This window comes from Geotrypetes seraphini, chromosome 4, assembly GCF_902459505.1.
Source record: "Geotrypetes seraphini chromosome 4, aGeoSer1.1, whole genome shotgun sequence".
NCBI lineage: Eukaryota > Metazoa > Chordata > Amphibia > Gymnophiona > Dermophiidae > Geotrypetes > Geotrypetes seraphini.
The window spans coordinates 243,889,553-243,913,710 of NC_047087.1; the positions used below are offsets into that span (position 1 = coordinate 243,889,553).

A 24,158-nucleotide genomic window follows, 5' to 3' on the forward strand; every position below is an offset into this window, starting at 1 on the left:
AAGGAAAGCTACAGATGCCGCCATGGCTCTAACTTTATGGGCAATGACTCGCCCCTCTAGATGCAGTCCAGCCTGAGCATAGCAGAATGAGATGGAAGCAGTCAACCAGTTGGAGATGGTTCGCTTGTCCCAACTTGTTTGGATTGAAAGAGATAAAAAGTTGAGGAGAAGATCTTTGTGGCTTAGTCTTTTGCAAGTAGAAAGCCAAAGCACGCTTGCAGTCCAAAGTATGAGAGCTGTTTCTCCAGGGTGAGAATAAGGCTTTGGAAAAAACACTGAACATAAGAATTGCCGCTGCTGGGTCCATCATGCCCAGCAGTCCATTCCTACGGCGGCCATTAGGTCAAAGACCAGTGCCCTAACTGATACTAGCCTTACCTGCGTACGTTCTGGATAAGCAGGAACTTTCTAACTTTGTCTTGAATCCCTGGAGGCTGTTTTCCCCTATAACAGCCTCCGGAAGAGCATTCCACTTTTCTACCACTCTCTGGGTGAAGAACTTCCTTACGTTTGTATGGAATCTATCCCCTTTTAACTTTAGAGAGTGCCCTCTTTTTCTCTCTACTTTGGAGAGGGTGAATACCCTGTCTTTATCTACTAAGTCTATTCCCTTCATTATCTTGAATGTTTTGATCATGTCCCCTCTGACTCATCTTTTCAAGGGAGAAAAGGCCCAGTTTCTCTAATCTCTCACTGTACAGCAACTTCTCCAGCCCCTTAACCATTTTAGTCACTCTTCTCTGGACCCTTTCGAGTAATACTGTGTCCTTCATGTACGGCGACCAGTTCTGGACGCAGTATTCCAGGTGAGGGCGTACCATGGCCCGGTACAGCAGCATGATAACCTTCTCTGATCTGTTCGTGAGCCCCCTTCTTAATCATTCCTAGCATTCTGTTTGCTATTTGCGTAGACGGCTTCATTAACTTGTCGACCAGTACTCCCAAGTCTCTTTCTGGGGGGGGGGGGGTCTAAGTACTCCGGACATCCTGTATTCATGTATAAGATTTTTGTTACTGACATGCATCACCTTACACTTATCCATGTTAAACCTCATTTACCATATCGCAACCCATTTCTCGAGTGTGTTTATGTCACGTTGCAGATCTTCGCAATCCTCACTACTCTGAATAACTTCGTGTCATCTGCAAATTTAATCACCTCACTCGTACCAATTTCCAGGTCGTTTATAAATATGTTGACGAGCACCGAACCATGCGGCACTCCACTTGTGATGCTTTTCCAGAGTATTGTCCATTTACCCCCGCTCTGTTTCCTATCCGCCAGCCAGTTTTTAATTCACGTGAGTATTTCACTCTCGATTCCATGGCTCGCAATTTTTCAAAGTAGTCATTCATGTGGAACCTTGTCGAATGCCTTCTGAAAATCCAGATATACAGTGTTGACCAGGTCACCCTTGTCTATCTGCCTGTTTACTTCCTCGAAGAAGTGCTAGTTCGTCAAGCAAGATCTTTCTTTACTGAAGCTGTGCTGGCTGATCGTCATCAAATGTGTCCGTCAAGGTGGTCAATGATGCAGTCCTTTATCAGCGCCTCTACCATCTTTCCCAGTACTGCGGTCTGTAGTTTTCCGGATCTCCCCTCAAATCTTTCTTGAAGATCGGCGTAACATTTGCCACTTTTCAGTCTTCCGGAATCCTTCCTGATTTGATCAACAGATTGGCTATTAGTTGAAGCAGTTCAGCTATAGCCCCTTTCAGTTCCTTCATTACCCTCGGATGGATGCCATCCGGTCCCTGGGATTTATCATTTTTAAGACTATCAATCTGCCTGCATACCTCTTCTAGACTATCAACCCTGTCAGTTTCCCATCTTCATTTCCTGCATATAGCCTGTCAGCTTCTGGTATGTTGTGTATATCCTCTTCGGTAAATACAGATGCAAAAAATATGTTCAGTTTGTCGGTGATGGCTTGGTCCTCCTTTAGCACTCTCTTTATTCCATGGTCATCAAACAGCCCCACCGCTTCCTTTGTGGGTCGTTTCCCCTTAATATATCGAAAGAACGGCTTGAAGTTTTTTGCCTCCTTGACTATTTTTCCCTCGTAGTCTCTTTTAGCCCTTCTTACCGCCTTATGGCACCTGCTTTGATGTTGTTTGTGCTTTTTCCAATTTTCGTCTGTTTTTTACCTTTTCCATTCCTTAAATGAAGTCTTCTTGTCTCTGATTGCTTCCTTCACCGCTACAGTGAGCCATGCTGGTTCTTTGTTCTTTTTCCTCTTGGATCCCTTGTTGATATGCAGTATATATAGATTTTGCGCCTCGATGACTGTGTCCTTAAAAAGGGACCATGCTTGCTCTAGCATTGTTACAGTGCTTGTCCTCTTCTTAATCTTCTTCCCCACCATGAATCTCATCCCTTTGTAATTCCCTTTTCAGAAGTTCAGTGCCATGGCCGTCGTTCTGGATCGATGTTTTGCCCCTGTGTCCAGGTTGAAGCGGATCATATTGTGATCATTGCTTCCCAGTGTCCCTTCTATTTCTACACCTTGTGCCGGTCCTCGTAGTCCATTTAGAATTAAGTCCAGAATTGCATTTCCTCTTGTACTTTCCTTGATAAGTTGTTCCAGGAAGCAATCGCCTACAGCATCCAGGAACTTGGTCTCCCTACTGCAGCCGGAGGTGCCTAGGTTCCAGTCTATCCCCGGATAACTGAAGTCACCCATGATAACTGTGTTGCCTCCCTTGCAGTTGCGTTTAATCTCGTCCGTCATTTCTCCATCAATTTCTTCGGACTGCCCTGGGGGTCAGTAGTAGATGCTGATCTTCATTTCAGTTCCATTTGTTCTCGGAAATTCGACCCATAGAGACTCTACCTTATTTTTCGTTTCCGGCATGTTCTCTCCAGTAGACTCAATTCCCTCTTTGATGTATAGGGCAATACCCCCACCTTTTTGATTTACTCTGTCTCTGCGGTATAGCTTGTATCGCGGTAGCACAGTGTCCCAGACGTTTTCCTTGTTCCACCATATTTCCATGATGCCGATGATGTCAAGGTTATCTTTTTGTCTCATAGCTTCCAATTCCCCCATCTTATTCCTTAGGCTCCTTGTGTTCATGTACATACACTTGAGTTTGAGACCTGTTTCTTGCATTTCCTTCCCTCTTGTGTCTCTTTTGATCCATCAGGATTTCTGTCTTGCCTTTGATCCAGTGAATCTTTCCCGCTATCTTCCTGCACGGTATCCTCTGGATATACCGGTTCCCGAACCATCGACTCTTGGTCAACTGTCAGCTTTCCCCTTCTTCCTAGTTTAAAACTTTTCAATTTCTCTCTTGATGTTGCTTGCAAGTAGCCTCGTTCCGTCTCTGCTGAGGTGGAGTCCATCCTTCCTGAATAACTCTTCCCCCAGAACATCATCCAGTTGCGCATGAAGTGGAATCCTTCTTCCTCACACCAGCGCCTCAACCATGCGTTGACTGCTTGCAGCTCCGTCTGCCTCTTCTCATCGGCCCTGGGTACCATCAGGATCTCAGAGAATGCTACCCTCGGCATTCTAGTCTTCAGTTCCCTCCTAGCATCCGGAACTGGTCCTTCAGTCCTTCCCTGCTATAGTTCCTGTTGCTCAGATTGTCCCCACATGGATCACCACCACCGTATCTTCCTCTTCCACACTGTCAATGATCCTGTCGATGCAGCTCACTATATCTTCTACCTTGGCTCCCGGTAGGCAGGTCACCAGCCGATTCTGTCTTTCTCCCGCTATGTGGCTGTCGACTTGTCTGATGATGGAGTCCCCCATGACGATTACTGTCCTCTCTATCTTTTCTTGCCTCTCTAGCTGCAGGTCCGTGTCCCTGGTGTATGACCATCTCTCCAGCCATAGGTCCGTGTCCTCTGTGCACTTCCATCTTCCCTCATCCTGGCGTTGGCTTGCAACGGACTTGTCTTCCTTGTGGTTGTCCTCCAGGTGGTCCTCACTCACTGTAGGCGTATCTTGGCAGCTCCACTGTTGGTGATTTTCCACGGCCTCCCTGTATGCCTGTTCGATGAACTTCTCTAACTCCCTGATTTCTTCCTCAACAGTTTCCTCTGTCATGAAGTTTTCTGCCTCTCTGTCCTCTTCCACTGCTCGAAGTGCTTCTAGTTCCAGTATTCTACCCTCCAGGAGTCTGACTTCCTTATTCAGGCCCTCCAGTTCTTCGCATCAAGTGTATACATAAGACCGCCTCCCAGAGGGGAGGTAATCATACATATGGCAAACGGTGGAGAAAACTGGGTAGCTCAACATCCTGCTTCTGTCTGCTGTATCCATTGCTGTCCCCCTGCTGGTCTGTCATCTGAAGTGGCTTCTCCTTGTGTAGGAATCTGTGTAGCATCCTCAGTGTTACTGTGAAGTCCTTTTCTTGATTTTAAATCTGCTACCCAGGTTGCTTGTGTGTATCCTCTGTCTTTTGTGATTGCCCTCTGCTACTACTGTGTTTGTTTATCTACTGCTTGTCTGTCCTGTCGCCTTGTGGTACTTGCCTGTGTAGGTGTCCTTCCTTAAGTGTTTCTTCTTTGCTCGTCCCTTCTTAAAGCCCTTCACAAAGGCACTCTCGCTAAAGTAAGCACCTTTAACGCTCATCTTCAACGCGCGCCGAATGGTTGAGCACCATTGGCTCCTCCCCTTTTAAGGAGGAGCTACGGTGGATGATGTCATGGGTGGGCAGAGCTCCCTCTCACTGATGCCCCTTTCTCTCTCCTGCATTCTCTTGCTCCTTCTTCCCCTCTCCTGTTCTCTTCTCTGCTTTTCTTTCCTGTTCTCTTCTCTGCTTTTCTCTCATTCTCATTTCCTGCTTGCCTGCCCAAGCCTGGAAGTACAATGGATTGATTTGGATGAAATTCTGAAACAACTTTTGGTAAGAATTTAGGATGAGTACGAAAGACCACCTTGTCATGATGGAATACTGTGAAAGGAGGGTCCACTACTAAAGCTTGCAGCTTGCTGACTCTGCGAGCAATGAGAAAAACCACTTTCCAGGTGAGATTTTTCAGATGAGCCGAATCCATTGGTTCAAATGGAGGCTTCATCAATCTGGCAAGAACCACGTTGAGGTTCCAAACCACCGGAGGCGGTCTGAGAGGTGGTTTGACACTGAAAAGTCCTTTCATAAATCTGGAAACCACAGGATGAGCAGAGAGGTTTCCCTTCCAGTGGCTAATGGAAAGCAGCAATTGCACTGAAATGGAATCTAATGGATGTTGATTTGAGGCCTCATTGAGATAAATGAAACAGGTAATCAAGAACTGAAGACAAGGAAGTAGACTGAGGCTCCTTGTGATGAAGAGCACACCAACCAGAAAACCAAGTCCATTTCTAGTTGTAACATTTCCTAGTGGTAGGTTTAGGTTTTCTGGAAGCTTCAAAAATGTCTACTACAGATTGAGAGAATTGTAGGTTGGCAGTTACATTGAAAGGTACCAAGCTGTCAGGTGTACAGACTGCAGGTTGGGATGAAGCAGAGAACCCTGACTCTGTGTAAGCAGAGACATAAAAACTGGTAGAAGTAGAGGCTCTCTGCTGCTGAGTTGAAGTAGAAGGGAGAACCAAGGTTGTCTGGGCCACCGAGGAGCTATCAGTTTGACGAGTGTCTTGAGAATGAGGGGAAATGGAGGAAATGCATACAGAAACTGGTTCGTCCATTCTAGAAGAAAGGCATCTGCCTCCAGGCGGTGAGGGGAGTATATCCTGGAACAAAACTGAGCCAGTTTGTGGTTGTGGGGAGACACAAAGAGATCTATTCGAGGAGTCCCACACTGAGAAAAAATATAATGGAGAGGCGACAAATTGAGTGTCCATTCGTGAGGCTGTGGAAGATGACTCATTTGTCTGCCAGAAAGTTTTTCTCTCCTTAAATGTAGACGGCTTTTAGAAAGATGTTGTGAAAAATTGCCCAATTCCAAACCTTCTGAGCTGCCGTGCAAAAGGGAAGGGAACCGGTTCCTCCCTGCTTGTTGACATAGTACATGGCTACTTAATTATCTGTATGAATGAGGACTACTTGATCGTGAAGATGTTGAAAAGCTTTGAGAGCACTGAAAATCGCTGAGTTCCAACAGATTGATATGACACCGATGATCTGTCCTTGAGTGCGGAGACTATCGAGATGAGCCCCCCCAAACATAGATCGAGGAATCTGTCATGAGAACCTTCTGATGAGGGGACGTTTGAAACAGTAAACCTCTGGAGAGATTGGAAGAAAGCATCCACCAGTGGAGAGGCTGTTTGAATGAAGGAGTCAGTATAATGTGCTGAGAGGATCGGAAGCTTGCGCCCATTGAGAAGCCAGGGTCCATTGAGGAATTCTGAGGTGAAGTCTGGCAAAAGGAGTCATGTGAACTGTAGAGGCCATGTGACCTAGCAGAACCATGTGTCTCGTTGAGAGTGAAGTGAGGGGCAGCATTTTGCGACAAAGTTGTATTAGAGTATCCTGACGTTGTTGCGGAAGGAATGCTCCGAGTTGCAGTGTCCAATACAGCTCCGATGAACTGTAGAGTTTGAGAGGGTTGTAGCTGGGATTTTGGAAAGTTGATTTCAAATCACAAACTTTGGAGGAACCAAATAGTCTGTTTGGTCACTACAATAACCCCCCGAGATGTTGAATCTTTGATGAACCAGTTGTCCAGGTACAGGAAAACCTGAAGAGCATAGCTGCGTAGAGCTGCTGCTACTACTACCAGGCACTTGGTGAAAACTCTGGGAGATGATGCCAGGCCAAAGGGTAGCACTCTGTATTGAAAATGATGATTTCCCATCTGAAATCTGAGAAATTTGCAGAATGGGAATTTGCAGAACATTGATGTTATGCTCTGTGTTAGATGGTCAAAAAGGCTGAGTGGACTTGGGCGCAGCAGGAGCCTGAGGTTTATGCTGCCGTTATTGTTGCTGCTGTTTCTTAGGAGGCGGTCTTGAATAAGGTGCTGACTTCTGAGGATAATGCCTCTGATAAGATGGAGGAGGCCTATAACTCTTAGCAGTGGAAGGCTTCGGCTTCACTGCAGAGGCAAACAATTTCTCATGCTCAGACAAGTGTTTTGTGACTGCCTCAATGGAGTCATCAAACTGCTCATTTCCCTGACATGAAATGTTGGCCAGTTGATCTTGCAGGTTTGGATCCATGTCCACAGTTCATATCCAGGCTAGATGTCGCATGGCTACCAAGAATGCAGTGACCCTGGAGGACATTTCAAAAGCATCATATGCAGCTTGAACCATATGCATGCGAAGTTGACCTAGAGTAGCATGCATATGCTGGAACTCTGATAACCAATGTTTGGGATATACTTGAAAAAAGCAGGCATAGCGTTGACCCAATGCTTGCAATATGACGTGACAAAATTATAGTTTAAAATCCTATTTGTCATCTGATAGAGCTGACGGCCAAACTTGTCCATGTTCCTTCCCTCTCAGCCAGGAGGAACAGTGGCATAAACTTTGGCAGGATTAGTTCTTTTTAAAGAAGACTCCACGAGAAGAGATTGATGGGATAGTTGAAACTTCTCAAATCCCTTACAATAAACCATCTTATATCTAGATTCCAGCTTTGCTAGTACAGCAGGAATGGAGTATGGTGTATCTAGATTCCTCTTGAAAGTTTGAGAAAGGATGCCATTCATGAGTAATTTGAGAGAATCCCTAGGAGGACTGGGCATACCCAGTTCTTCCAAATATTCCTTAGAGTCATCCTATTTGTCATCTGATAGAGCTGACGGCCAAACTTGTCCATGGTCCTTCCCTCTCAGCCAGGAGGAACAGTGGCATAAACTTTGGCAGGATTAGTTCTTTTTAAAGAAGACTCCACGAGAAGAGATTGATGGGATAGTTGAAACTTCTCAAATCCCTTACAATAAACCATCTTATATCTAGATTCCAGCTTTGCTGGCACAGCAGGAATGGAGTATGGTGTATCTAGATTCCTCTTGAAAGTTTGAGAAAGGATGCCATTCATGAGTAATTTGAGAGAATCCCTAGGAGGACTGGGTATACCCAGTTCTTCCAAATATTCCTTAGAGTATTTTGAATCAGACTCCAAAGCAATGTTGAGATCTTTACTCATTTGGTATAAGAACTTTGTAAAGGATACCGGATCTGAAAAGGTATGACATCGTTGAGGAGAAGGTGTACGAGAGCTCCTCGAGGTACCTTTTACAGCAGAGAAAGAAGGTGAAGCCTCTCTGGAATATTGGTACCGCAGATCTCAATTCATAGGCAAAGATGCAGATGAATGACCACTTCTGGAATGAAGAGAAGAAGCAGAACGTTTTCATTTTGAAGAACCAGCTAGTGAAGAAAACCTCGCAGGAGAAGAACTCGACTGGCGAGAATGCTGTGGCTCCACAATAGATTTCCTTGACAAAGAAGTTGGTGGTCTTGAAGAGTCTCGGTGTCTCAATAAATGAGATCTGTCTCAAGAAGACCTGGGCCTCAATGAATGTCTCAACAAATGATGTGAAGAGGAACTGTGCCTCGAATCACGAGGCAGTGATTGAGTCAAATCCAGCCTTGATGAAGAATGCCAAGGAATCCTCACTCTGTGCCTCGAAGGCAATGCATGTTGAGAGGTAGGACTGGAAGTTGGAGATCGAAGTCGAGACACTTGTAAGGATTCAGCTCTTTGTATAGAGTGTGCAGATTGATCTCGAGGCGTTCTCAAGGATTCAACTCTTTTGAATAGAGTGTTCAGGCTGGACTCGAGGCACTCTCAAGGACTCGACTCCTTGTAATACTGCTGAGTGCTCAGGCTGGACTGCAGAAAGCAGAGTCGAAACAGGAGTCAATTTGGCAAGCATGTTACCAAACTCCTGATGCAGAATAGTTTCCAACATATTCTGCAAAGCCGGCACCAAGACCACTGGAGCTGGTACAATTGGTGTGGCTATAGACTCCAAGGAAGACGACCTCAAAGATGAGTGCTTCCTCAATTTGGGGAGACACTTCCTGGGAAGCCTCGAAGGGACGGTTACCACTGAGGCCACCGTTGAAGTGGCCTGTGACTCCTGAGTGGCTGGCTTCGATAGCTTACCTGAAAGAGACACTGAGGAGAGCGGCCCTTCCGGGGACGATTTTGCTGATTTTCCCGAGGATGAAGACTTCCCCATCGAGGGAGGCTTTAGCAAGGCTTTGAGACCCATAGAAGACTTCAGTCCAGTCAAGATTGAGGTCGAGGTCGGAGTTGAGATTTTCGGAGGAAGATCCATTGCCCTGAAAATTTTTTCAATCTGCACTTGACAACGTTAAAGAACTCGATTGTGAAGTGTAGCACAGCGAGTGCACGACTCCGGACAGGTCAGGTCCTAAACACTGAACTTACCACTTATGTGGATCAGTAATAGAGATCGTGCGTTGACACCAGCTACACTTCTTGAACCCTGTAACCGGCAAGGACATGGAATGGATAACGGCCAGGGCTAAATTCAAGCCCACAGGCTGAGGCCACGGAACAGGCCCCGCCGTGACACAGGCAGAAAAATAAAATTGAAAACTGTCTTTTCTTTTTTTTTTTTTTTGGAAACACGCGCACCGAAGCGACTTGTGAAGAAAAAAGAAACAAACACAAGCCGCGGTGATGAGAAGGCACGAACTAATTCTCGTGCAGAGCATCGAAATGAGGGCTTCTCAGCTCTGCTGAAATCTTAGAACTGAGGAGACGTCTGCCCTATGTAGGGCAGGAAGGCACTCGTGCATGCGCAGTGCAGCAGTTGCGAACTTTCTAAAAGTTCTTCAAGCAAGTTTGCTTGTGAAGCTGTCCGCATCGGGGTTCTGTGGTTGACGTCACCCATATGTTGAGAATATGCTACCTGCTTGTCCTGGGATAACTATAATTTCTTAAACAGGTAAGTTTTGATGTTCCTGTGAAACTGTTGATATGACTCCAACAAGGTCTGTACACTGTCCTGCTTGCTCGTGGACTTGACTGGCAGATTTCTGCCTTGTGCATAAGCCTTCCAGAGTAGATTAATAAACTCTGGGGGTAAAGGCATGAGGGTGAAAGTCTCCTTGTCCTTTAGGGTGGAACAGCCTTTTCTTGGGTTGTTAAGCTTCTCAACAGTGCACAGAGCTGCTGTCCCAGAAAGTATTTTGTTTCCCCCGATGAGCCCACTTGACGTTCTCCAACCCTGGAGGCCTATGGAGGGGCTAAGCTTGAAGCTCACACCCCTCCTTCCAGCACCATGTAGCACACGGATGCTAGCTGCCCATCTGGTGCAAATAAGGAATGATATACGAGTATTAGGGTCTGAGGACGCCACTCCTATTAATTTTGAGGCAAAATGAGGTGTTTTGGGAAAGTTTGAGAACTTAGAAAAAAATTTTAAAAAAATCTTGGCTGCCGCAGCAGCATTACTACCAGATTGACCTAAACACACTAAAAATAGGATTTTAGAGGAAGGGAAACAAGACTAGCTGTAGAAACAGGCAAAACACAGATTTTCAGAAGCCCCTCCCTCTGATATTCCTCATAGGCTGTCATAATCTGTACTCACAGACCATGTGCGGGGGGAAAAGATGCTGCAGCATGCTTCAGCTCCTTTAGAAAGTATTTAGATCTGGAGGGAATTTCTGCCTCAAACCACCACTCGGCTATCACGTTGAGATCTTTGGACTGCCAGTCCGAACTTTAGTCAGACTGAACCTCCACTGCCCTAGGCTGCAAAAGGTATGTGTGTGTGTGTGGGGGGGGGGGATGAACTGCAGCCAGCACCATGAGCGCCCCAACGGATGCTACTGATGCCCGAAAGCCTGCGCTCAAGCTCCTGACCAAGTCAAAGAAGTGAGCAAATGCTGAGGGCCTGGAACTCTAAGCACCATAAATATCCAACAGGCTGGCTGAACAGGTCCCCGAAGGATGCACCTGTCAGCTACAGACAAAGTGCTCCTCTCCAAGCAGGCACAGCCAGTCCTAGAACTGTGTAAAATCCATGAACAACTGAAAAAGATTGCAAAAATAAAGAAATAGAAGGAAGCAGATCAGAATGACACCTTCATGCTCGCCTGCAGAAGGAAGAACTGAAGGGGCAACAGCGACCAGAGGAGAAGGAGCTGAAAAGCTGTGATTGACATCTTTGTTTGAGCTGTGGAAAGGTTCTGGTTTGTGTATGGCCAAGATCTAAAGTATTATGAATAATCAGAGGTTGTGAAGAAATGAAGCCATCAGTAATCTAAAGCCCCTGATGATGCTGAAAGGCAAAACACAGAACTGTGTTGGGCTTAACTGTTCAGTTTGATCAAGTTGGATATGAAAAGACAAGAAAAGAGTAAGTTGGCACAGTGATGACAAGCTCTTAAGACTTGCAGTATTTCATATAGTGAATAGACTTTTAAGCTGTGGGATAAATAGGGTAAACTGAGAGGGCTTCATGTGTATTATTATTGTGTAAATGAAAGATGTTGTTTAATTGAATTTTAAAATATATGGTGTAATAAAAAATGATTTCATTAATGATTTAATAAATGGTAACTATTTAGAATATATAATGATTTAAGGCGGGTATAGCTCTTTTTGTATTAAATTATTATAAAATTAACCAGAGCTATTGCAGATAATTGATAAATCCCATTGGTCTTTGTGTATTGATGCATATTCATTAGAGATATCCTGAAAACCCAACTGGCTGGGGGTCCCCTAGGACAGGGTTAAGAACCACTGCACTATCAAAGAACAAATACGAGGATTTTCTGGTAGTTGAAGTTTTTTGAATTATTGTGATCCAATAAGACCCATTTGCAGGTAAAATTCAGGTCCACAAATCTATACTGCAGCCCCCCTCATTCAATGACATTTTCCCTCCAGTTTGAAACTGCACAAAATTTTAGTGAGACATGACCCTCAGTCTACACACCTTCTGCACTGGAATATATAATCAAGATATGTATCTATATCCCATCAGAAATGTCTCAAAATTGATTTGAACTTTGACTTTCTGTAAATTCAGTTCATCACAGACTATAAACACAAATATTTTATTGTTGTTTTCCAATCAAATACTGTCAACAAGCATTACTTGCACTCATGCACCATTTTAAACAGTAAGGGTACCAAGTCCCTGGGCAATCCTTTAAAACGCATACCTTTCTATACAGCAAACAATAGTTAAAACAATTCTCATGATGCACCCTGATTATGTAAACTGGTTATTCCAAAATAGCAGAACTAATAATTTGGTTCCTTCATGAAATGGAAAAGTTGACACAATTTTCCTGATTGGTTTGAGGTTAACAGTGAATTAGGCGTGCAGTGTGGCACAGATCCATTTTATATGGTGCATCCTTAGTACACCTGAATTAACAAAATTGTGCATATAGAATGCATACAATCTGATTGCATGATAATCGTTTTTAGATATATGGCAACCATGTGGCTACCAAAAGCTAGCTTTGCATTATCATTTATGGCATCATATATACCAATTATATATGTGTGTGTATATATATATATATATATATATATATATCTACAGCATACTTAAACCTGAACTTTAACAATAGGAAAAAGATTATTGTTTTGCTTGAAAAGTTAATCCAGGCAGTCATTTGGTATTCAACATGAAAAACACAGTTCCAAGAGCTCCATGTCCACAAATTTTGGTATTCTTAGCTCGATTCAAATTGATTAGCTATTGTATAAGTCATATTTCACAGTGACAATGTCTTCTAAGTTTCTGCAATGCAATCTGATGTCTATGTTTATCCTTGTGAGGTGTTTGTGCCTTGGACCATCACTGTTCCTGGTGATTTTGCCCTTGTTTGGCTATATCTTGCAATCTGCCTCTTCCATAATTTTCACTTAACTATCCATAAATCCCTTCAGTTCAGACTGAATATCTTCAGGGAGCTCCAGCGGAGGAAGATCAGGCAATAAAATGTCTAAAGGAAGATTAGGTACTGGAATGTTCTTGTCCTTGCCTGCATTTGTGCCAAACCTCTGCCAAGAGGAGGCAGAATTTGTAGCACTTTCTGAAGGCTGCTGCAGACCCCATAACTCTGATTTTTCTACAAAGTCAGTATCTACATCCAGTTCTTTTTCCAGTGGAGCTTTTTGAAGTCTAGCCTTTTCTGCTCTTAATTGCTTGTTTTCTCTCTTTAATCTTTCATTATCAGCCAAAAGAAAGTCTACAAGTCGGTTCAGCTCTACAATTTTGGTTGCTTGCTCCTCTATTTTTGTTTTGTCATCCTTTGGGGCTTTATTCCCCATACAGGTTTCTAATGGCTCCTTTCTTCTCTGAAGCAAATACAGTAGTGTGTCTGGGTCCCTATCAAGGCCACCATGAATTTCTTGCAAACACTTTTCCTTGTTAGAACTATATTTGTAACCTGTAGGGATTAACATATTTTGGCCATCAGATTCTTCTGTGGACAGTTTATAAGATGTCTGAAGATATGTAGCTCTCTCTTTATCTGTAGCTACTGTATTCTGCTGAGTCCTAAGCCTTTCCTCTCTCTTTGCCCTTTTCCACCTCTCTTGGATCAGTAATTGTTGCTTTATGTGGCTATCTCTTTGTAATTCAAGTGATAACTGAGCCTGTTTGAGAAAAAGACAAAAATATTATCAATTGTACAAGTTGTATTTTTAGTCTGTGAGAAGTAGCAGGAATGTTACAAACAGGAACATAAGCTCAACTTTTCCATCAAATTATAAGAAAATATGCTATATATATTGTGACCAGCCAGGCTCAGTGCCTGACATGTTCACAGGGAAAAACCCCAGGAGAGGCAGGACTAAGACTAGGAAAGCTGTTCCCAAGCCCTGTAAAGCCCAGCAGCCTGAGTTCCCTGTTTACACTAGGCAGGATCTGACTGAAGATGAGTTTTTTTTCTGACCATTCAGAAGCTGAGGAGATGGAAACTCAGCCCAGCTCTACAAGGTTTGTCTCCAAACCTGTGAATATTAGGTTTAGGCAAAATGCCCCTGTGAGAAAACCCTGCATTTACCCAACCATCCACAGGGGGAACCCAAGAGAGCGTCAGAGCAGTGCAGGCACACTGAGAGCAGAGCAGGGCTCTCACACTGAAAAGCCAGCAGCTTTCTCTCCAGAGTTAGGGAGGACAAGGAAGGGAAAGGTACTTTTTCCAGTGCTCAGCAGCCAGCCAGACCAGAGCAACTTAATATTCTGGAGCCCATGGAAATGGATAATTTAGCTCCATACCAGGAAGCTGAGACCATGCCTCAAGAGGAAGAAATGGAATTTTGTGACCAGGTATTTCCAGAACCAGAGGCCATGGAAATAGGTATTTTCCTGCAAGGCAACTGTAAAGCTGTGGGGGGGGGTGTTACAGTGGGGGGGGTGTTCTTGTGAGCAGTTTCTAGAGCTATCCACTGAACTGTTTTGAATGTTTCTTTTGGATTATTTTTGGTTGAACAATTATTGGGACTTGTGCTACAGCCTGTAACTTATGGTGCAAGAGTTTTTCTTTTTTTTTTACTACATGGACTCACAGCACTGCTGAGGCCCAATACAAGGCCCCAGGAGGGGGCAGGGCTCTTTCTGGTTTCACAAAGACTGTTGCTGGTGCTCTCCCAGTTTGCCTTGCATGGGAAATGTTTTCTGCCTTATGGAACTATATTTTTCTTGTTTGAATGCAGTAGTGCATAGGAACTGAGAACTGAATTATGTGGGAGAAGTTTGTCAAGATCTCAGGTGGGAATATTTGAATATTGTGTGAAGACAAATTTGGCAGTTCTCCTGCCCCAGCTCAGGAGCAGAGCTGAGGGCCTCCTGAACATTTACTTTTGCTTTGGTGTTTTGTGGAAGTAATGCACTGTGATAGCTAGAATTAGCTCTCTTTGTGAGAAAGGCCCAGTTCTAGGGCCGGAATAAGGCCTAGGCCCAGCTCAGAAAGCTGTGCTGCATTTGCTGAGGCACCAGGACTTTGGTATATCCTGATTTGCGCCTGAAGTTTTTTATTGTTTGTTTGTCAAAATATTGTCCAGGGTTCTTTATTCCACAAACTGAAAAAAATAGCATGGCAAAGGTTGAATGCACCACACTGTGTTTGTCTGGGGTTTTTTTTTTTAAATAAAATCTTTATTCATTTTTACAACTTACATCAAGTGAATCAAGAAATAACATTTTAACTTAAAAACATCACTTGCTATTCTATTACAGTCATCTTAAATTAATGAAATTTATCCCCCCTCCCCATCCTATCATTCCATATACATTCACTTATATTATACAATATACTTTCTTTTTGTTCTTCCAAATCCTTAATAAAGAATCAGAAACCCCCCCCAACCCTACCCCCTCACATTGCACATTGCCTGGTTTTCATTTTGACTGTTTTTGTTTGAAAATTTGCCCTTGTGGGGACTGTCCCCTTACTGAGCAGCACACCAGAGCAGTTGGTCTGTGGGTCACTCAGGACGCTATTAGCCTAGGCGAGGGCCTGGTGGCCAATATATAAATAAAAACAACTTACCCAGATTGAGGTATTTCCCCCAATAAAATAGAAAACTTAAATGATTTGTACTGTAGCATGTGGTATTATGTATATATAGAACATTAAGTGAAATGTTAAAATTAGACTCACCTGCTCAGAGTGTGTCAGCTTCATTGCTTCAGTGAGATAAGCTGCATCAAGAGTACATAAATGTTAAAAGTCTATTTACAAAACTCTGGATGAGAAAATCCTAGGAATTTGTATTATTTCAGCTTAGGTGGGTACAAGGATATGGTGGTAATAATGATTGTTAATGGTTATTTTGATCTGAAATATGGATTGCAGAGCGAGGTGATCAGATTTGTAGATGAAACAAAGCTATTCAAAGTAGTTATAAAATGAACAGACTGAAAAGAAGCGTGAGGACTAAGTAGCCTTTTACTAAAGCATATCAGGACAATTAACAGATGAATTAATGTACTAGAAGTAGTATTACACAGGCTTGGTAAGTGGTCCTGCAATATTTTCATGGTTAGCATGCACTAATTCCCGCATTGAGAGCATTTTGTTTGGAGGTAGTAACTCAGTGGGCACAGGCAGAGAGTGGACAAGAACAACCTGCAGGTAGTGTGCAGCACATACTATATTCTAACCAGCACTCATGCAGTTAATGCAGGTTCGCTCAGCGCCTCCACATTTACACATACAGCAGTTACTTACCGTAATAGGTGTTATCCTGGGACAAGCAGGCAGATATTCTCGCATGTGGGCGACATCATCCACGGAGCCCTGGTACGGACAGTGAAAAGTGAAGTATCACTTTAAGCTTTAGCAAGCTTTTAGACTACCCGCATGCGTGAGTGCCTTCCGCCCAATGCCAGCTCACGAGGTCATCGGTTTGATGCCCAAGCGAAGAAGCCAACTAGGAGAGGTGGGCGGGTTGTGAGAATATCTGCCTGCTGTCCCAGAATAACATCTGTTACATTAAGTAACTGTGCTTTATCCTTAGCCTATTCTCACATGTGGGACTCCCTAGCTCAAGCAAAGGGATGGAAAGAATTGGGTTCCAAGAACTCAAAAATTTGAGTTGCCTCATGAAAACCATGATCCAATGTCTGATCCGAGAGTGCAGTGGCAAGGGAGGGAACCTAACAGAAAAAAAGAATAGAAGAACTCCATGCTCTACTAGAGGTAAAAGAAGAATTCCGAGAAAACTCATATGGATGGAGGCTGAGAATAATAAACGACCTCCTAGAGCAGGGGTCGGGAACCTATGGCTCTTTTGATGGCCACATCTGGCTCGCGGCAGGTCTGGGTCCTCCCTTCCTTTCCCCCGGTCCGTGCCACTGCTGCTAATTGCCGCCGACAATGTTTTCTTTCCGACGTCTGGACATCAGAGAGGACGTTCCGGGCCAGCCAGGCAGTGATTGGCTGGCCTCGTAACGTCCTCTCCAACGTCAGAGTTGACGTCAGAAAGAAGACATAGTTGGCAGCAATTAGCAGCAGCAGCAACGGGGAGGTAAGATTGCAGCGGCGTGAACTGGAGGAAAGGAAGGAGAGAGGCGCTTTTTTTTTTCTGCGGCCGGGAGAGAAGGATGTAGGCAGGCAGGCAGGCTGGCTTTGGGGATGGACAAAATCTGGAAGGTAGTGGGGGGACATAAGAAGGAGGCACTGGGGGCACTATGGACACAGGACAGGGGCACTGGGGGCACTAAGGACACAGGACGGGGGCACAGGGGGCACTAAGGACACAGGACGGGGGCACTGGGGGCACTAAGGACACAGGACGGGGGCACTGGGGGCACTAAGGACACAGGACGGAGGCACTGGGGGCACTAAGGACATGGGAAGGAAGGAGGGAGGGAATACAAAGGGACAATTGTTGGGCCTGAGTGCAGAAAGAAAGAAATGAAAAAGGATACACAGTCAATTAATAGATGTCCCCTTTTGATGAAAAAAATAAATGGTCACGTTACCTCTGACTTACTTTCTCTGTGGCAGAGTCGGCAGCCGCGCTGAGGTGCAGGAAGGTCCCGCGATGACTCGTCTGCTGGCTCTGCTCCAGAAGAAGTAAGTTACGTCAGAGGGGATGGACCCAGCAGACACAGTCATTGCGGGACTTTGCCGCAACTCCCTGTGTCTGCCGGGTCCACCCCCTCCGACGTAACTTACTTCTTCCGGAGCAGAGCCAGCAGACGAGTCATCACGGGACTTTCCAGCATGCGGTTGCTGAGTCCACCCCAGAGCAAGTACGTCGGAGTGGGGTGGACTGGCAGCCGACAGCTACAGTCATCATGGGGCCTTGCTGCATGAAGGGAGAGAAAGGAGCAGGACTGCTGGAATGGAAGAGTGGTGGAGAGAAAGAAAGAGGGCAGGGTGGTATGGAAGGGTGGTGCTGATGGAATTGATGTACAGAGAAAGGGGAGAGACATAAAGGGGAAGGATATTGGAGGGAAAAAAAGGGGGCAGATGCTGATTGAAGAGGGGTGGATGGCAAGAGAAAGGGCAAACATTGGCTGGTAGTGGGGAGCCTGTGCTGGATGGAAGTGCAGATGGGAGAGATAAGGGAGCAAATGCAGGAAGGAAATGGGAGGAGAGAAAGAGGGGAGCAGACGCTGGATGAAGTGGACAGAGAGAGGAGAAGGTACTAGATGGAAGGGTTGGAGAAAGAGGGTACATGATGGAAGGAGGGGATAAATAAAAGGAGGGCACATGATGGGGAGAAAAGGATTGAGTTAGGGAAACACTGGAGGAGTGAGGGAAAGTGGTGGCAAGCTTTAGGTACACAGTAAAAAAGGACATTGATGAGAGGGTAGTAAGAACGTAATCTAGACAGTTGGAGAAAATAAATTGAAAAGGAAAATGAGGGGGGAAAGGGAAAGGGATTGCAAAGGAGAGGTGTGGGAGAGGAAAGGAGAAGAGAGAGATGCCAGACCAATGGAGGTGAAAGGAGAGATGGAAGGGGGAGGCATACAATTTCTGGAAGGGGCATAGAAGGAGAGAAGATGCCATATAGGGGGAAGAGAGATGGCAGACTGTGGATGGAAGGAAGAGAGTTACAAGAAAATGAGGAAAGCAGAAACCACAGAAGACAAAAGGTAGAAAAAAAATTTTCTATTTATTTATTGCTTTAGGAGACACGTGTCACTGTTTCTGTGGTGCACTGTATGCAGAGTCCAGCTTCTTACTGGTTCAATTTAACCTTTGTCTATGTATTTCTATTTTATCGCAGTATCCGGCTTCGGCATCGCAACGTTCACAGGCGATCCATCGCCCTACTTTGCAGAATCCGCAGAAGAACGGGCTTCGGTCTAACTAAAGTTGGTAGCCCCCACAGCCAACATACAGCCACAAATTGAGGCCCCACTTTTGCCTAGCTATAGTCAGTGGCTCGCCAGCAAAACGTACTGCCACAAATTGAGGCCCCCGCTTCGGCCTAGCTACAGTTGCGGCCCCCGCAGCATCCATGGCCGAAAGGGCCTGAAGCCGCATCCACAGGCAGCCACAAATCATGCCACTTTCCACAATGGCTGAACATTAAGCCCCCGACTTGGGCCTAACCTGCCTTGACAGCCTGTAAGGGTCCATCCCACCAGCTATACCTGTAATTGGCTACCCTGCCCTTTTATTGAAGAACCCTTTTATTAAAGAATATGGCTAAAAGAAAAAAAGATGAGGAGTATCGTACTTTTCAGCAGGAATGGACAGAGGAATTCGCCTTTGCAGAGAGAGCAGGTTCTGCAATGTGTCTAATATGCAATGATAAAATTGCATCGATGAAACGGTCAAATATAAAGCAGCACTTCGACACACGCCATACTACATTTGCATCGAAATATCCTGCGGGGGACAGCAGGAAGAAAGCATGTCAAGAGCTACTGTGCAGAGTGCAAGCTAGTCAGCAACAACTCCGTGTTTGGACCCAACAAGGTGACTGGAATTTGGCTAGCTTTGCTGGTGCTTTACCAATTGTGAGAAACGGAAAGCCATTCACAGATGGGGAGTATGCCAAGCATTCATGCTTGATGTTGCCAATGAACTTTTTGACAACTTTTCAGATAAAGACAAGATAATCAAACGGCAAGAACTGTTCACGATCGTACCATCATGATGGCAAATCAAATTGAGGCAACACAAGTGAAGGACATAAATGCAGCACCATTCTTTTCTCTTGCTTTGGATGAATCAACAGACATAAGCCATTTATCCCAGTTCAGAGTGATTGCAAGGTATGCTGTCGGTGACGCACTATGTGAGGAAAGTCTTGCTGTTTTGCCTATGAAAGAGACAACAAGAGGGGAGGATTTATTCAAGTCTTTCATTGAGTTCGTTAAAGAACAACATCTACCGATGGATAAACTTGTTTCAGTGTGTACTGATGGTGCTCCGTGCACGGTGGGGAAAAAAAAGAGGATTCGTAGCGTTTCTTCGTGAACATGTAACGAGACCCATCCTAAGTTTTCACTGCATCCTACATCAGGAGCGCTTTGTGCTCAGATGTGTGGTGAGCAGCTTGGTGAGGTGATATCGCTGGTCATTCAGGTGGTCAACTCTATTGTTGCCTGAGCTTTAAATGATCGCCAGTTTAAAACACTGCTGGAAGAAGTGGGGAATAATTATCATGGTCTGCTTCTGCACAGCAATGTTCCTTTGGTTGTCAAGAGGGAAGGTGCTCAGCCGTTTTGCGGCTTGTCTGAGCGAAATCCGGACTTTTCTTGAAATGAAAAACGTCGAGCATCCTGAGTTAGCTAACACTGAGTGGCTCTTGAAGTTCTACTATCTCATGGACATCACTGAACATCTGAACCAGCTCAATGTAAAAATGCAAGGCGTTGGAAATACAGTCTTATCCCTTCAACAAGCAGTGTTTGCATTTGAAAACAAGCTAGAATTCTTCATCGCCGACATTGAAACAGGTCGTTTACTACACTTTGAAAAACTGGGGGAGTTTAAAGATGCACGCACAGCAAGTGACCCTGCTCAACATCTTGATCTTCAGCAGCTGGCGGGCTTCACATCTAATCTCCTGCAGTCATTCAAAGCGCGCTTTGGAGAATTTCGTGAGCGCACTCGTCTTTTTAAGTTCATCACCCATCCACACGAGTGTGCAGTGGACAGCGCCGACCTGAGTTACATCCTCGGTGTCTCCGTCAGAGATTTTGAGCTACAAGCTGCTGACCTGAAGGCCTCAGACATGTGGGTGAATAAGTTCAAGTCACTGAATGAAGATTTGGAAAGACTTGCACGACAGCAAGCAGAGTTGGCGAGCAAACACAAGTGGGGAGAAATGAAAAATCTTCAACCGGCGGACCAGCTGATTGTCAAAACTTGGAACGCGCTTCCCGTCACATACCACACACTGCAGCGTGTGAGTATTGCTGTACTAACAATGTTTGGCTCTACGTATGCATGTGAGCAGTCTTTCTCATATCTAAGGAACATATGCATGTGAGCAGTCTGTCTCACATCTAAGGAACATTAAGACCAACCTACGATCACATTTAACGGATGGAAGTCCCAACGCCTGCATGAAACTTAACCTCACCACGTATCAATCAGACTACAAAGCCATCAGCAAAACAATGCAGCACCAGAAGTCGCATTAATGGTAAGAAGTACTTTATTCATCATTGGTTAGGAACAGCATAGCAACATTATTGAAAAGAATTCAGAGACTTATTGTACTTTAAAAGTGTTGGTCTTACCTAAAATGTAATGCCGTGAGAGCCATACAATATGTTTAAACTTGAAACATATTGTATGGATCTCACGGAATTACATTTCAAAATATATGGCGTTTATGGCTCTCTCAGCCAAAAAGGTTCCCTACCCCTGTCCTAGAGGTAGGTGAATCTAAATATAGGCGATGGAGATGCCAAAAAGATTCAAAAATCAAATAAAAAAGGACTACTGGTAAATGCACCCATCTGGAGTTTTAGACCAAATAAGCAGGTGAAACTATCCAGATCTCAGAGAAGATACGAATGAGAAGGGAAAGAAATTTTGTAAGCAATGAAAGCATGCTTTTCATGAAAAGAATAGTCTGAGAGGATAAAAAAGAGGAACTATCCTAGAAGGAAAGAAAAGCCAGTGCTATGAAGTATAAAATTAGAATGACATAGCGGCTTACTGTGGAGAAAATAACTTCCTCATAAAAAAATATTATTATTATAGATATAAATAAAAATATCTCTCTCTCTCGAAGGCTGAGAAAGGATTGTAATAAACCTTAAAATGAGAGAATCAGCAGAAAACAGAAGGGGGAAGCATATTACACAAACAATGCCAGTAAAGATGAAATCCCCTCAGAGAACAGAGTTGTTTAATATCCTTGTAAAAACAAAAGTTGATAAAAAAAATTTTAAGGCTCTTTATTTATTTGAAAAAAAAAAAAAAAAAAGAGGAGCTTAGTAAGGTTAGAGCATTACTTAAAAGTGTTACTAAAATTAAGACCTGAACCCATGAAAGTACTGTATATTTCTAGAAATAAAGTAGTCTAGCCTTCAAACTTCTGTCCTTGCGTTAGAAACTTGAGAATCAAAACTATATAAATTTTATCCCAGTAAAAATAAGGAACGGAGCCATGATAGATGTAGCCCCGAGTAGTAAATAAGTGGCACATGAAAACATGTGTACCTAAGAATGTGAACAGGAAAAACAAAGTAACAAGCCTTTGTAATTAAACTCCTGTTCCCTCTCACTTTGCTATAGAAGAGGGATCATGGGTAACAGAGCTTAGTTGTGTGGTACCCCAAAAAATGGAAGAAATAACTTCTGAGCTAGCGGAATCAACTAAAGGTAAGAAGATATCAGAGAGTTGATAGTGACCTAACTAAACAAAATAAGGCAATATGCCTGCAGAGTTGAGATGGTGAAGAGAATCTTCCTGGGAAGCAATAGATGTGCTCCAAGGAAAGTGGTCACAAGTAATAGAAAACATGAGAGGAAATGGATAACCAGCAGGAAAAAACCTCAGTGTTGCACAGAGATGGATGCAATGAAGATTGACTGGATGCATCCACCACTGAAGAGATTTCTGAAGTGACCTTAATACTCTCAGATAAGGGGTTGAAAGCTTCAGACTAGAGAATGACACGGGGAAAAAATCTGTCCCCGTCACTGCACCGTCCCCGGCCCACCATCCTCTGCACCGCCCCGTCACCGCTGTTCCCTTCACCGCCCCGTCACCGCCATCCCTTTCACCGCCCCGTCACCGTCTCCGCAGCATCCATTTAAGCCTCAGTACTGCGAAACACCATGAAGACAGAAGAGAGTTCTGCCACTACTACTACTGCACTGAGAATCTGTTTCAGTGCATCTGCTCTGTAGTAAAAACCGAACATAAAATAAATCAATTAACTTGTCCTCCCTTTCAATGATGTGTCCCCCATGTTCACCTATAGCTCGAATCAGGTCAATTGTGCACACTAAAAATGCAGGAGGATCTGGAACGTGAGCGCAGGCAGGCAGTGATACAAAAACAGCAGACACCCGACCGGCTGCAGTGTTCCGCCATCTCCCTCCCTCCATCTCACCTTAGATGTAGAGTATGCCGGCTTTCTTTTTCGCCCAGCCGCATGTGCGGGTGTTCATTTGTTCAATATTCTCCTCTGATGCAACCGGAAACAGGAAGTTGCAAGAGAGGAGAAGATTGATCAATGCGAGTGCGGCTTGGCGAAAAAGAAAGCCGGCATACTCTACATCAGTGGTTTTCAACCTTTTTACACCTGTGGACTGGCAGAAATAAAATAATTATTTTGTGGACCGGCAAACTACTAGGACTAAAATTTTAAAACCCTGTTTCTGCCCCATCTCCGCAAGCTCGGTCACCTCAGTAACTATAGAAAAATAGACAAATATAGACAGCAGATATAAATTCTCAAAACTGACACATTTTGATCACTAAATTGAAAATAAAATCATTTTACTACCTTTGCTGTCTGGTGATTGATTTCATGAGTCTCTGGTTGCGTTTCCTTCTGTCTGTGTATCCTTTCTTTCATTTCTTTCTTTCTGCACTCAGGCCCAAGAATTGTCCCTTTCTATTCCCTCCCTCTTTCCTTCCTATGTCCTTAGTGCCCCCGGTGCTCCTTCCCATGTCTTTAGTGCCCCCGGTGCCTCCTTCCCATGTCCTTAGTGCCCCTTCCTGTCTTTAGTGCCTCCAGTGCCTTTTTCCCATGTCTTTAGTGCCCCCAGTGCCTCCTTCCCATGTCTTTAGTGCCCCAGTGCTTCCTTCCCATGTACTTAGTGCCCCTTCCTGTCTTTAGTGCCCCCAGTGCCTCCTTCCCATGTCTTTAGTGCCCCCAGTGCCTCCTTCCTATGTCCCTCTCACTGCCTTCCACACTTTGTCCCACCCCACCCCCGAAGCTTGCCTGCCTGTGCCTGTCTACCTTTCTCCCTCCAAAGCCAGCCTGCTGCCTCCCTGCCGCTCAAAAAAAAAAAAGCCTCTGTCCTTTTCCCCTTCTCTTACCGCCATGCTGCAGCTGCTAAAGCCGGAAGTCTTCTTTCCGACTCAATTCTGAAGTCGGAGAGGACGTTCTGGGCCAGCCAGGCAGCGATTGGCTGGCCCAGAACGTCCTCTCCGACGTCAGAATTGACGTCAGAAAGACTTCCTGTCGGCTTTAGTAGCTGCAGCATAGCGATGAGAGCAGGAAAAAAGAAGAGGCTTTTTTTTTTTTTCTTCGTGTGGACCGGCAGAAATTCAACCAGTGGTTGCTCTTCAGTTCAAAGGTAAGGTGGAGGGAGGGAGATGGCGGGGACCGTGCAATCTTGATTGCCTCAC

General features: G+C 44.6%; 1 protein-coding gene across 1 annotated transcript in view; it reads right to left on the reverse strand.

Annotated features, from left to right (window-relative positions):
* Positions 1 to 11,940: 11,940 nt before the first annotated feature.
* Positions 11,941 to 24,158, reverse strand: part of NRBF2 (nuclear receptor binding factor 2) — a 42,519-nt gene continuing 30,301 nt past the window's right edge. Inside the window, exons 3-4 of the mRNA XM_033943285.1 lie at positions 15,527 to 15,567; positions 11,941 to 13,517 (exon numbers count right to left, since the gene is read on the reverse strand). Coding sequence (XP_033799176.1) covers positions 12,783 to 13,517; positions 15,527 to 15,567 — 776 coding nt within the window. The 3' untranslated portion in view covers positions 11,941 to 12,782. The remainder of the gene's footprint in view (positions 13,518 to 15,526; positions 15,568 to 24,158) is intronic.